The 13,418-nt window shown below is 42.1% G+C and overlaps 2 protein-coding genes across 7 annotated transcripts in view; both read right to left on the bottom strand.

Annotated features, from left to right (window-relative positions):
* apool (apolipoprotein O-like) overlaps positions 1–3,173 on the bottom strand; it is a 7,768-nt gene extending 4,595 nt beyond the window's left edge. The window contains exons 1-5 of the mRNA XM_005719535.1: positions 3,080–3,173; positions 2,343–2,441; positions 2,138–2,263; positions 1,562–1,616; positions 488–586 (exon numbers count right to left, since the gene is read on the bottom strand). Coding sequence (XP_005719592.1) covers positions 488–586; positions 1,562–1,616; positions 2,138–2,263; positions 2,343–2,441; positions 3,080–3,091 — 391 coding nt within the window. The 5' untranslated portion in view covers positions 3,092–3,173. The remainder of the gene's footprint in view (positions 1–487; positions 587–1,561; positions 1,617–2,137; positions 2,264–2,342; positions 2,442–3,079) is intronic.
* A 1,287-nt stretch (positions 3,174–4,460) lies between these two features.
* Positions 4,461–13,418, bottom strand: part of LOC102207626 (connector enhancer of kinase suppressor of ras 2) — a 63,564-nt gene continuing 54,606 nt past the window's right edge. For 2 of the 6 annotated variants that reach the window (XM_013908864.1, XM_013908871.1), the window contains 5 exons: positions 13,296–13,366; positions 13,080–13,180; positions 11,796–12,549; positions 8,842–9,104; positions 4,461–7,401 (listed from right to left, as the gene is read on the bottom strand). In XM_013908864.1, the coding sequence (XP_013764318.1) occupies positions 7,192–7,401; positions 8,842–9,104; positions 11,796–12,549; positions 13,080–13,180; positions 13,296–13,366 (1,399 nt within the window). In that variant the 3' untranslated portion in view covers positions 4,461–7,191. The remainder of the gene's footprint in view (positions 7,402–8,841; positions 9,105–11,795; positions 12,550–13,079; positions 13,181–13,295; positions 13,367–13,418) is intronic. The other 4 variants (XR_001290278.1, XR_001290277.1, XM_013908870.1 and 1 more) reach the window with 4 other exon arrangements.

Genomic DNA, 13,418 nt, shown 5'->3' with positions numbered 1-13,418 from the left:
CAGGAGTCGAGTTTTGCTGATGAGTTTCAAAACATTGTATGTGACCATTTAGTGGCACACTGATGTGTCAGCAGCAATGCATGTTTATTGAGACATATTCAACAAATTGCACTTGTTTTTCAGGATTTTCATCTTTAATTTTTCTAGACTGATTCTAGACTAAAAAAGGGAATTGTTTTGATGTCTTGTGAGTTATTTATTCATTAATGTATAATTAAGCTTACTAAACTTGCACTATGTGCAGTTCTTGCGTATGTTACGTTTGTTATAGTCGTATGCAATGCTTTTACTGGGTCACATGGGGCTGGAGCCTATCCCACCTGTAATATGGCACAATGGAAAGGTGACCTGTCTATTGCAGGGCTAACACAGAGAGACAACCGTTCACACTTAGACCAACACTCTTTCAAACATTTTCCTTTATTTAATATGAGAAACTGATTCAAACGTTTCTTGCAGGCCTAAACTGTTTGTCAGTTCGAGTTACCTTTCCGTGCCAAGAACATGCCAAGCAGGCCAGCCACGGTGATGGTGCCAAATCTGGGCAGAAAACCAGGAGGAGGGTCCTTCAGGTAATAGTATAAATCTGAGGAGCAGATAACAGAAATCAAGATGCTGACAAAAATACATTCAGCTTCCTTTAAAGAAAAGGTGTGAACTGTATCACTAATATTGGGACTACCATTAAACTGTAACTAAAAAAATAACTTTAAATAGATCACTCTCTTCCTCTAATGTCTTACTGTGGGTAAGACTGAAGTACTGAATACATCACAAATTAAATATGTTTCTAAAGGTGCTATTTACATGAAAGTCTGACCAGATGTGTGAAATAACCCTTCCAACCCACAAATGCCACAATATCAAACCAAAGATGCCCATAAATTAAGTTATGTGTAATAATGAGAAATCACACAGGGAGAAAGTATTGTACACACAGTATCAAACTTCACTGTTGGTATGGCGTTTTGGGGGTGATATGCAGCGCCTCTAGTGCTGCTTGACTCTCAGACAACTCTTCTGAAATCTTGCAGGAGGCATCTGGTCATGGTCGGTTTATGGTAACATGATGTTCTTTCCACTTTGTTCACTGGAACCTTCACTAGTTTAGAAATTCTTCAGTATGTTTTGCAACGGCCTTGAGAGAGCTAATTGGTTTTACACCTTAGTAATGAGACCCCTTCTTATAGGCCATCAGTTGGTGAAGAACCAGCTAATATAAATTTGCACTTTGCACAAGTGGCAGGACTGATTTGAGCTACTGTCATGACTTTCCACGACTTTTTGCACCTCCCTTTTCATGCGTTTGATACTTTTCCCTGTGTCATTTCTCGCTATTACACATAATTTATGGACATCTGTGGTTTGATTTCTTTGCATGTGTGAAATGGATGGGTTGTTACAGACACCTGGTGAGAATTTCACCTCAATAGCACCCCTTGAAATATATTTACTTAGTAAATGTGTGACATGTTGAAAACTTTAAATGTCTTATTATTATTGAAATTTGATATTTAGGTGCAATGTAACTAAGACTGTTGTTTGCCTGTTGTTTACTCACCTTCTCCAGCATGATAAAGATCAATACTTCCCCTTTTCACAGAGATACAGGCACCCTGCAGGGAACAGAAGACTAAACTGAAACCACTAGAAAAGTTCATCAAGAACATGCCTGTTTAAGCAACACTGAAACAGATACATGTGAGTCAGTGCTAACTGCTCACCCCCACCCAACAACCCGTGTTTCATAGAATCAAACTGTCAAATCTTCTTGCAGCAAACTTCATGCAGTTTAACTGAAGTTAAACTGCATGAAGTTTCCTGTCTAACTCCTAAACCTGCAAGAATCCTTCCTGCACCGAGCACTTGCAGCATGTGGGATCGTGCTCTGTAAACCACAATGAGCAGCAAAAAGATAGCGGTGTCAACTAAATTCGCAGGTGCAAGATAAGAGTTCTCTGGTGCATTTTAGCTGTCATATGTTTAAATATAAATGCGTTTCCACCACCTGCTCGTGTTAAAAGTGCAGAAGAGGATGTGAAAGCATGAGCTACATCAGTACTTGACGGTGAATGTGAATGAGATTTTTTCCTACATGCAGCTTTACATGTACACAAAGGGGGGGAAACGTGAATACCTTTACAGCGTGCACAAATGGTAGTACTGTCTCTCTGGCTGTAGTCACTCCACCCTCGATGACCCCTGGACTCTCTGGGACAAACTTACTCTGAGCAGACTGCAACACCGGGTTGTAGATGTTGAGCTGGGGAAAGGGAGGTAGAGAGTTGGTGTGTTATTATGGCTATGAATGGCAATATCCCATACAAATCATGAATACACACCTTTTCTCGAGTAACCAGCCCATCAGCGGGCGCTTCATTCACAGAGTACACACGGAGGGAGGCTATTCCCAGCACAGTCGGGACGGCCACCATTACCACCTGGCAGGAGGGGGAACGTACACTGTAGTTTTAGTCAGTGTGTCAACACCACATCACTATCACAGCTTACTTCGTGGACTTTCAGTGGAAGAATTATTATATGTATATATTACATTATTAATTACAACAATACCACCATATATTTCAAAGCATCGCTTTTCCAGTCTTTCAAATATTTATTTATACTGCACTAATGAACTTCTAAGTATACATCCTGAGCTTATTCCCTTTGTTTTGTGTGTACAAACTGTTTCGAACTAGTTAAGCTAACTGACGTTAAGCGTTACTCTTACCGACAGTGTTTGTGTTGTAGCTTAATGCGGCTCTAGAAAGCTAACAAAGGCAGGGCTGACAGCTATTAAGGTTAAACAGCTGTTACACACTTTTAAAGATGCAACCTCTGCTAAAACCTTCCTCCGTGTATTCTTTTTAGGAGTCATTCAGCGAAGCTAGCACAGCACACATAGCTAGCAAAGATATTTCGTGCAGAGTAACAACGCCTGAGATGTGACAACCAGAACAAGTAAACATTAGCAGCTGCGGGGCACTTGACGCCAACATACAGTCTACACTTTCATTGAAAAGTCATTGTAATAAAAGCTAAAAACTTTGCTGAAGACAAAATGACATGCATTCACCTTGGCTGCCATGACAGCGCTCTCCCCCTTCTTCTGTTGGTTACAGCTTCGTTCTAGCCCAAAAAACCCCGCGGTCGGCTACTGCCACCAAATGGGCTGAAGTGGGAATTGCAGCTCGGCTGTGCTATCCTACTCGTCAAGTAAGTCCACATGTTGCTCACCCACTGAGCGGACAGTTGACCTTTGCTTTTGTACATTTGCATGCGTGTAATCAAAATAAAAATTAACTCCTACTCGCAGTTTCACATGTAAATGAGTTGTTATTTACGTTGCTGAGACATTGCCAGCATCGACCCTGAGGGGGCCACATGTTCCAGCACCACAGGATTTCTCCACATTTAGTTTAGTTTTAATGAAGTGAATATGTATAAGAAAATTTACAGTACTACTTAACTTTGTGCACAAGAGCTTTAAGATGTGTTCAGTCAGAAATCAACCTACACACACAAAGTTCTGCACCAGAACAGCACAGGTGCACATGTTGCACTGGATTTGATGAAACAGTATCAGTCTAGGAATTCATTTTTGGGTTGCCGGTGAAGCCACTAGATATCTGAGTTAAGGTTTGCAACATTGTTTACAAATGGAAATACATCAGGAATAGTTGCTGATTATGTATTGCATTTCAACAGCATCCTTCTTTTGCTCTCCATCTGGACTATTTACCTGCAGGCAACCAAAGCCTGCTCAAACCTGTTTTGTTAGTACTGAGAGTAGAAGCAGACTACTAATGGAAGCTTCCAGTATCAATAAACCTTCTCTATATTTATATGCCAAAACTGTTTAGGCAATTGTGCACATACTCATTCCAATAGTAAGGCCCCAACAAATGGTAAATGGCCTGTATTTGTATAGTGCTTTACTAGTCCCTAAGGACCCCAAAGCGCTTTACACATCCAGTCATCCACCCATTCACACACACATGATTGCAAGCTACATTGTAGCCACAGCCACCCTGGGGCGCACTGACAGAGGTGAGGCTGCCGGACACTGGTAGGTAACGGGTGAAGTGTCTTGCCCAAGGACACAACAACCAAGACTGTCCAAGCCAGGGCTCGAACCGGCAACCTTCCGATTACAAGGTGAACTCCCAACTCTTGAGCCACAATCGCCCGGCAAGGCTATAGATCCCCAAGAGATGAATCCAGAATAAAGATTGTCTTTAAAAGAGTGCAGAGAGTGAAGCCAAGTGACAGCCTGGAAACAAAGCTTTTGCCCACCACATTGTAAACTGAAAAAGATATGATGGATAGATGGATGGCACGAGTTGCACAGCATGCTGTAGGGCTTCCTGCCCTTAACTTGAAACTGTTATTAACTAGAAGACACAGCAAAACTCTTCCAATAAATCAGAGGAAAGGCACACATTAACCGGCCATAGTGCAGAGGATTCAGTTTATTGAAGTCAAAGTTTAACAACTTAGGTTTACAATCTGTATTTTCTGTAATATATATTCATATATATGAAACCAAAAAAGGCTACTTTAGGAAGAATAAATGTAATTTTCTTTCTTTTTTAATATCGTCTTTAGTCATTTTAATGTACAGAATAACAGTAAGCTAATATTATCCTTGAAAAAGAGCAATATGTTCCTTTTTTTTAATGTCGCAGTGCAACTTACATCTTACACACCTGTGCAATGTACCATGAGGTGTACACCCCTGAAAGAACACACAGTGGAATCTCCCTTTTCGGCCTGTTTCTGCAGGTTTACACACACAAAAAGATTCGGGAGGAATAACACAGTCGGTGCCTACAAATGAAAACTCTCAGAACTCCTTTAATCTACAGTATGTCAGAGCAGCGGTTGGAGAAAGAAGACCAACACTACAGATGACAAACAGAGAGAGGTCTGCAGACTAAAACTGTATTGTAACTCTTCTACAGCTGCGCGTGTGTGTCTGTGTGTGTGTGTACGTGCCTGTGTGTGGAAATAGTCAGTCCTTTCGTTGCCAAAGAGAGGATTGGGAGGCACAGGGAAAGTGCTTGCATCATTGAGTTTCTTTGTGTTACTCTCAAATTAATCATTAAAAAACAAACTAGCAAAAAAAACAAAAATAAAGAAATAACAGGCAAATAACATGAGCTATATCTCTGGGGCACGTTTGATATTTCACTACAGTGTGACATGATGAAAACTCATGAAGAAGAACAACAGTAAAATATGAAGACTAAGTACAGACAGTGCTGGATGCAGCAGGTGCTACACGTGTCTCTCGGAGTCCTCGACGCTGGGGGGCACCGTTGAGTCCTTGGCCTGATATTGCAGATGAAATGATTCATCCCGGTTTCACAGACATTACAGACCGTTTAGTGCAGAGGTTATGACTGCCCAGTATCAACCATATGCTTAGAGGGAATGTCAAATTAGCTTTCACTTTGGAAGCAACTGCAGTGATGTCACTTGGAGTGAGGTGTCAGAAGCTTCTTTAGGATGCAGGTCGGTCTTCTATGTGAGCCAAACATCAAATTATAACCTGCTGCTTGGATGCTAAAGGAGAAGGAAAAACCTCCCTTAACTCTCATGGTACAGTACGTGTCTCTAAACACTGCAGAATGAAAAACAAAGACTTGAAAGCTACGAGCACATAAAGAAAAAGTCATCGTTCGACGGTACTTTTGCATCTATCATGCGCTACGAGTCTAATTACCTTGCAATTGTGAGAAGGAACAAAAAAAGGAACACAAATGATCCACAGTATTTTACCCTGTCCATTCAAATCAGTCCCAGGCCTTTGTCTCATGCAACGCACCACCCAAAGAATGGTCAGCCGTGATGTAAACCAGTAAAGACCATCAGCGACGGCTGTCGGTCGCATCCTATTTGTTCGACTGCTAAACACCCTGCATCTACAGAGTGAAGAGGGGGACACTGCAGAACCTTGGCATAGAATACATCATACTTTACATTATTTCTATGACACAAAACGTAAATAGATTTTATATAGTCTTCTATGTTTAAATATATTTGTAGACTGTACACAAATCTTTAGAAAATGAGACGGCAAATGCTTTTACCTGATATTTGAACAGCAATGGTAATGAGGCCGATGACACGTAGACCCTGTGATGCAGCCGATGAGATATAGAGATATAGAAAGTGCATTCGTTGTAGTGAGTGACTGAAAAAGAACTCTCTAAGCTCTTGCATTCACGGTTTAAGGAAAAAAAACTACGAAAGAAACCAAAAAAAAGTAATAATAATAAACTTGTTTTGCACCCGCACAAATACATACTCTCTGTCTTCCCTCCGCTACCTCTAGAAGCCTATCACAGTGGTAGTGGAACGCAAACATTTACATCAGTATACACATATACACAAGTCTTTGAGGACTAGAGAAAGAAGTCGCTAAGAAAAGAGAAGGTGATGGAGAGAAACGAGAGGAAGAGAAGATGCCAACAGAACTGCACTCGTTCAGAGGAGCCTCCTTCAGCACATGAATCCGGCCAGCGCAAAGGGGTTCTCGCTGATAAACCGACATTGCTGGCTACCTCTCACAGTTTCACACTTTACTTTCCCCGCACTGTGCCGTGAGATCAGCCTGAAATAACAGTGAGGTCCCTGTAACTCAAAAAGATACGCAAGAGGAAAAAAAACACAGAGAGAAAGGGGGAGAACTGGTGGCTCTGGGTGCAAAGTTCATCAGTACAAAAGTACAGTGTTGTGGTGAAAAGGGTTTTCCTCTGTATTGCTGCTACATAGCTCCCCCTTACCCCTAAAATAAAGCAGAAAAAAAAAGCAAAACCTAGAGAATATAAAAGAAAAAATTTGTGTTAAAAAGTCTGTTTTTTCCCCCCGTTTTGCTTGACAAGCGTGTGGCGTTTATGCTGAGATCCATAGACAAAGGAAGATTAATGCTTTCTGTTCAGGCATGCAATTGGCACCCTGTGGGGTCCTCGGGATTATCAAAAGTTCATACACGCAGGTCTCAGACTGTTCCCTCTATGATATTTACACATCTTACAATGTGTGTGTGTGTGTGTGTGTGTGTGTGCATGCTCAGAGTCGTGACCAGGACAGAGGGTTAGCTAATGTAAAGCTCCGTGTTGCTGCGCGCGTGTGTGTGTTTGCGTGTGCGTGTCAGTTCAGCCTTCGCTTCTCGTCTCTTTCTCACACGTGGGTCTCGATGAAGGAGTGCGTGTGGGTCATGAGAGGTGCGGCCAGCGGGGAGAGGTCATCCTGGCCGTTGGTGCCGGGGCTGAGCTGGCAGATGTCTGAGTAGAGCTCGCTGTGCCACTGCTTCCATTCTCTGAAGGTTTGGGAGCACAGGCCAGGGTCCTCCAGGAGGGAACAGATCACTGCTAGCTCCGACTCTTTGGCCTGTAGGAGAAAAGCGTTACCGCATTAAATCCTCACGTTGTTTTTTTTGTGTAAAAAAAACCAACAACAACCTGGTAACACTTATAATACACCCTGTGATAAAGGATGTAGTTCCCCTGTAATTAAATGGAAATTCAATATATTTCAGTTGAAACTATAATGTAATTGTTGTATATTTATCTGTAAATATGGATTAGAATAAACGTAATATAAATGATAGAATAAAGGGTAACATGTCAGCCAAGAAAATTGTACTTATACTGTAATTTTAAGTATAGTGTAAGTATGTAATTCTATGGTAATTTTACAGAAAAACATTATTTCCCCATCTTGCATCGTAAGTATGCTGTACTTTTCGGAGTGTGGGCCGTATTATGAAGTCGGGAAATCTTGCTTTTTTACATCTTTTTTTTCAATTCAATTCAATTCAGTTTTATTCACAAACTGAAACAAAGTTTGCATAGAAGCTTCTTCACAAAGCATAGAAGCTTCTTCAGTTCTAGGGTCAAATGCTGGAAAGTCACAGATTTAAGCCCTGTGTGAGTGTCCCCCCCCCAAGAGCGACAATGGACCCCCTAATGATCCTCTACCTAATCACATGAGCCAAGGTGTGAAAACGGGTGTGGGTCACAAGTAGCCAAGGTCTCAGGTGAGCTCATTGTGAAACCTGGCCCCACCCTATCATGTGATTTCCTGAGGTCAGCTGGCCCAGGATGTGAGTGGGCGTTAAGGCGTCTGGGAAGGGATCTCAGAACTGGATTATAGATGGCAGACAGTTGGTGTCGTAAACCCCCGCTTCTGTTCAAAGATGGTCGATCACAGTGGACATAAATTGATTCTTTCAGTCCCTTTTTCAAACCATCTGTCGTCTCTGTCCAAAATGTCATCCTCGAAAGAGTGACCTTTATCCTTTAGATACAAATGGACAACCGAGTCTTGTCCCGTGGGGGTCCATTGTCCCTCTTTGGGGGACACTCCCACAGGGCTTAAATCTGGGACTCTCCTCTATTTGACCCTAGAACTGAAGAAGCTTCTCGGATGAGAGGTGAAACGTCTTCAAGCAACTTAAAGAAGTCCAGATGCTTTTCTTTCCAAGCTACTTAGACTACGACGACCTGGATGACTGAGAACCTTCACAGACTTAACAGGCGACATCTTATTTTGGGTCCATCTTTATTTAAAATTCATCAAGTTGTTGTGCATCAATTAATAAATAACGATGTGAAAAGGCAAGATTAATCCATTCCATAATACGCCAGGAAAGGTACAGCATACTTATGATGTAAGGAGGGGAAGTATTGTTTGTTTTTCAGCAACATTTCCATGAAATGACACACTAAGGGGACACGTGACTAAGGGAGTTATGGGTTTACGGGTATTAGAAAGTTTTAAAACATGTTAAATCTTTGTTCCGTTTGTGACAGAAGTTGTTAATGATACCTTCAAGGTGCTACGGAGGGCTCGGACCCGGTGCAGCCTGTCGTTGAGCAGGGGGTCCCTGGCTCTCTGGATGAAACAGCGTCGAAGCTCCTGCCTGCTACATGGTCTAGGGTCTCCTAAAGCTGTCACGTTGGCTTGCTCCAGGGCCCGATAGAGCTGCTCTAGCCCATCCAGCGGCTCGGGCTCGCGGCACTCTGAAACTCGCCGCTCCCGTCCCTCCGACACCCTCCTCTCTCTGCTCTCCACTCTCAGCTCCCGCAGATCTAACGAGACGAGCGGTGAGAGACAGACCGATCACGTACAACTGACAGTTAGAAAAAAACCTAGCAAACCTAGATTTGGATGCCTTTATACTAATGTGACACTGTTTTTTATTTTTACAAAATAAATAAACGGTGAAGTAAAGAGAATTAGTTAACTCCGATCACTGACACAAGTAATACTAAGAGCAGTATAAATAGTTTCACATGTGTCACACAGCAGGAAAGAGTCTATTTAGATGCATTCATAAAACCGGGAATTCTCAGTGGTTTAGGCAAGAGCTGCCTGGATACAATGAGCAGATTGCCGCACATGTGACGCCCACCTGCTAGCACGTACTGGAATATTAGCTGTGTTATTCGCATATTGGTGCAAAAGGTATTCGTATGAGGGAGTTCCTGCAAAATTTCAAGACTGCAGTGCATCTGCAAAAACAGCTTAAGGAAAAACTATTACTTTCAGCTGCTCCCTTATTCATGAGGGGTCACAACAGCTGGTAGCTGCATGTGTCTGATTTAGCAGATTTTTACACCAGATGCCCTCCTGATGCGACCCCAAAGGGATTTGTGTCTCCTTTTGGGATCAAACTGGGAATTTTCACTGTTATGGAAGCTCTTTTGTTAGCTCTACCTCCTTAATACAAATAAAACTTATAGTAGTACCCTTTTTGGAGAGTGAACCTTTTGTTTGGTTACAGTGGATTTATGCATTCATGTTAAACCTTGGCTGAAGGCATCTGTATGTCATTGCTGCAAACCCTTTTAAATAACCTAACATGCACCTTCCTACAAATCTAACTACACATGGCATCGCCACAGGCCTCACTGGTATGAATATTGACAACAGAGTGGAAGGCTTGTGTACAGTTTGGGCCACAAGTTTACAAACACTCGTCATGGGCATGAATACCGTGGTCATTTTGGGCTTTTAATGATTTCTTTGTACTGTTTTATTTTCCAGCATCCATCTTTGATGACTATAAAAAAAACAAGAACTCGTGCACGAGTTTGAATTTATTTAGGATTTTCTCTGATCCACACAGGCTCAAGCTTATACATACACACATTTAAATCTCTCAATAAATGTGTTTCAACTCCATGTCACAGCAAAATGTGAAAGACGCGCCGGTCCACCTTTTCCATTTCACATTTTCGTCTCCAAAGCGTGAAATGTACGTGCATGCAGAAGTAGAAGTAAGTTGCAAAAGTTTTATGTTTAGATGAAACAAATATTTTACTATTTGGCAACAATTCACTTTAAACCAGTTGGTATATAGCTGAAAAGAAACGAAACAATGATCCTGAAAACACTTTAAAACTGGTTTGGAATAGATAAAGCAGACCAACATTTAGCATCTGAAACGGTCTTCCCCGAACTCAACACTATTGAAAATTTGTGGAGAATGCGTCAATGCCAAGTCCGTGCCTGGAAACCAACCAATTTAAATGAACCTAGTGCCAAAGAGAGGGGTCAACTATCCATCCAGGATTATGCCAGAAGCTCGTTGATGGCTCCCAAAACATCTGCAACTCGGTGAGGGACATTTACCCAAATATTAGTGAGAGGTGTACATATTTATTTGACCCTACATGTATACTTTTGACTTTCTGTGGATTAGAAAATACACTCAAAACTTGTTCCCAGTTCTTGTTTTTTTAAAACTTTTTAAAGATGTTGCTGTACAATCATTTGATCCTGGAAAAAGAAGAGTTTAAAGAAATCATTTAAAGCCCAAAACCATGAGATTCATGCCCATGATGGGTGTATATACACTTAGAACCACTGCAGACTATGTTCTGGGCTCTACATAGATTCAAAGCAGAAGTTTAAATTAAGTTTTAAAGTTTAAAAGATTTTTTGTTTGTTTAGTAGAAATGGGAATATTAGAGAAATATTATTATATAATATTTACAGAATTTCTTTACATTTTTGTATCTGACAATGATCACATCATCATCATCATCATCGTTTATTTATATAGCACTTTAAAAACACACCTGGTAGACCAAAGTGCTGTACAATACTAATATTCACATAGTAATAAAACCAGACATAGCAATAAAATTAAAAATAAATAAATAAATAAAAATGACACATGACAGCTTATATTCATTTCATAGTTGACTGTATTGAACACTGTTAGAAAACTGGGCTTTTTTAAAGCCTGAAAAGTCAGTGATTGCATACTAATCAGTAAATTAATCTGAGCCAGACATATTAATTTCCCTCTGGGATCAATAAAGTTATTCTTATTCTTCTTATTGTTAATGACTGAGCTGATATTTACTACATATTTTGACCTATGTAAATATGGGTGGGAGGATAGTTATATACAAAACAATACTGTAAACTTGATCAATTTTACATCATTTTGTGTCTCAATTCCTGTAAAATACTCAGAAGTTATGCACTACTTAAAGTTCCTTACAATATAGTTATTTCTTTATCATCATTGCTTCTTTATTTCCTGTGAATAGTTGCTATAAATAGCTGAATTGTTACCCGATTACTTTAAATAAATATGACTGTATTATTCAGAAAACATAAAGTGAAATTACATTTAATTCTAGTCTTAGTCGTGGGCTGTGTTATAAAGAGTTTTTTTTTTTTTTACTTTAACTTAAATACATGACATTAATATTTTGTCTAATTCATACAACACTAGGAAAATATTAACCCTGTAACTTTCTTACCCTCCTCACCCTCAAGCATATCTGCAGCCTGCTCTTCTGCCTCCTCGTCTTCACTCCTCTCCTCCATGTGAGCAGAGGTGTGCAGCAGCTTTCCTGGCATCGGGTCCCTGTTCCTGGGGAGACTCTGGCTCCGTTGCTTGTGGGAGCGCCTGTGTGTGTGGCTGTGTGTGTACGGCCCCCGCTCCAGAGGGAAGGGCCCGTCCCGTTCTCTGTCCCTCTCTGCGGCGTGGTGTCTCCGTACGGGCAGCGTGGCCTGCCTGCGTCTCTCTGGGGACATGCCCTGTCTGCCCAGCCCTCCGTAGAACCCCATTTCTCCAGCCATGCTCCCCATTAAGCCGCCATACTCACTCTCCCCCGGTGCTGTCTGGAGGAAGTGCAGCCCTGCGCTGGTCAGAGGGGTCTCAATGAGGTCCTGCCAGGAGCGTCGTTCACGATGGGAAGAGCGGCAGCCGGATGAGTGGGTACTGGTGCTGCCTGTGCCAGTTCCCATGCCCATGCTGTCTCCACGCTGGTCCTCGGCAGAGGAGTGGGAGTGTGTGGACTCGCTGGAGAAATGCCGACCATGCTTAGGCTCCGGGAAGGGGCTAGAAGAATTAACCTGTGGAGGGAGAGGGGAGGTGGAAGAGACCATCTGTGGAGGAATGGGGGAGGTGGAGGCACTCATTGGTGGGGGGAGTGGGGATGGAGTGGAGCGCATGAGGCTCATGGAGCTCACTGAGCGGGGCAACTGGTCATAACTGTGGAGGAGGTTAGCCTGAACGGATCAAGAGTAAGAGAAGTGAGCAGGGATAGATGAAAGTGGTGAAGAGTGAAAGGTGAGCACAGATACAAGGAAACAGTGACCCGCAAGACGAGGAGGAGGAGGTGTGCAAGGGTGGAGAGAGGACAGGAGAAGGAAAGAAAGAGAGCAAAAGATGAGAATAAAAAAGCAATGAGATGGCTGAAGAGTAATCTACGAATGACTGACATGAGCATTGTGGCTCAGCTGAGATATTAATGACACCAGTGCCACTGGATTTTAATTCTCTGAGTAACATCAGAGCAGTGATGTAATGAGCATGTGCATGTCGCCACCTAAAGGTCAGACTAAGTACAAGTTCTGGCAGCAGAACACAGAGAAGTGATGGTCTTGGCTGCTTACAGAAGCCGTTAGGCTCACACTCTGATGTTTTATTAATGCCGAGCTCTGGTCTACGCAGATCGGAAAACTGTGGGGCTTTTAAGAATCAAATATTCTATCAGAATGAAACATTGCAAAGGAGTGTAGTTGAGTGTGTTACTTACCGATGGTGTGCGATGGTAAGTATCACAGAATGATGAAGGTCCCTCCTGTTTGAGTGTCATCGAGCCGTCAACGTCGTCTTGATCGCTCTCACTCCAATAGTCTGATGTGACGATAAATACACATGCACATACAAAATTGTGCTAGTTATACACACACACACACACACACATACAAAGTTTGAGGGAATCCTTTCTTGTCTAGCCCATCCACCTCACCTTCATCAGGGCGAGGCACCTTATCATCTGGTGTGTATCCAATAGCAGCTAGACCCAGCCGGTTCATCCACCTACAGGAAACAAGTGAAGCAAGGCATCAAAGGATAGATGAGAATAAGTGTA

The sequence above is a fragment of the Pundamilia nyererei genome, unplaced genomic scaffold (assembly GCF_000239375.1).
Source record: "Pundamilia nyererei isolate P.nyererei 1_Seehausen unplaced genomic scaffold, PunNye1.0 scaffold00001, whole genome shotgun sequence".
NCBI classification, from domain to species: domain Eukaryota; kingdom Metazoa; phylum Chordata; class Actinopteri; order Cichliformes; family Cichlidae; genus Pundamilia; species Pundamilia nyererei.
Note: the sequence above shows the minus strand (reverse complement) of the source record. Positions and strands in the feature narration are given on the sequence as shown.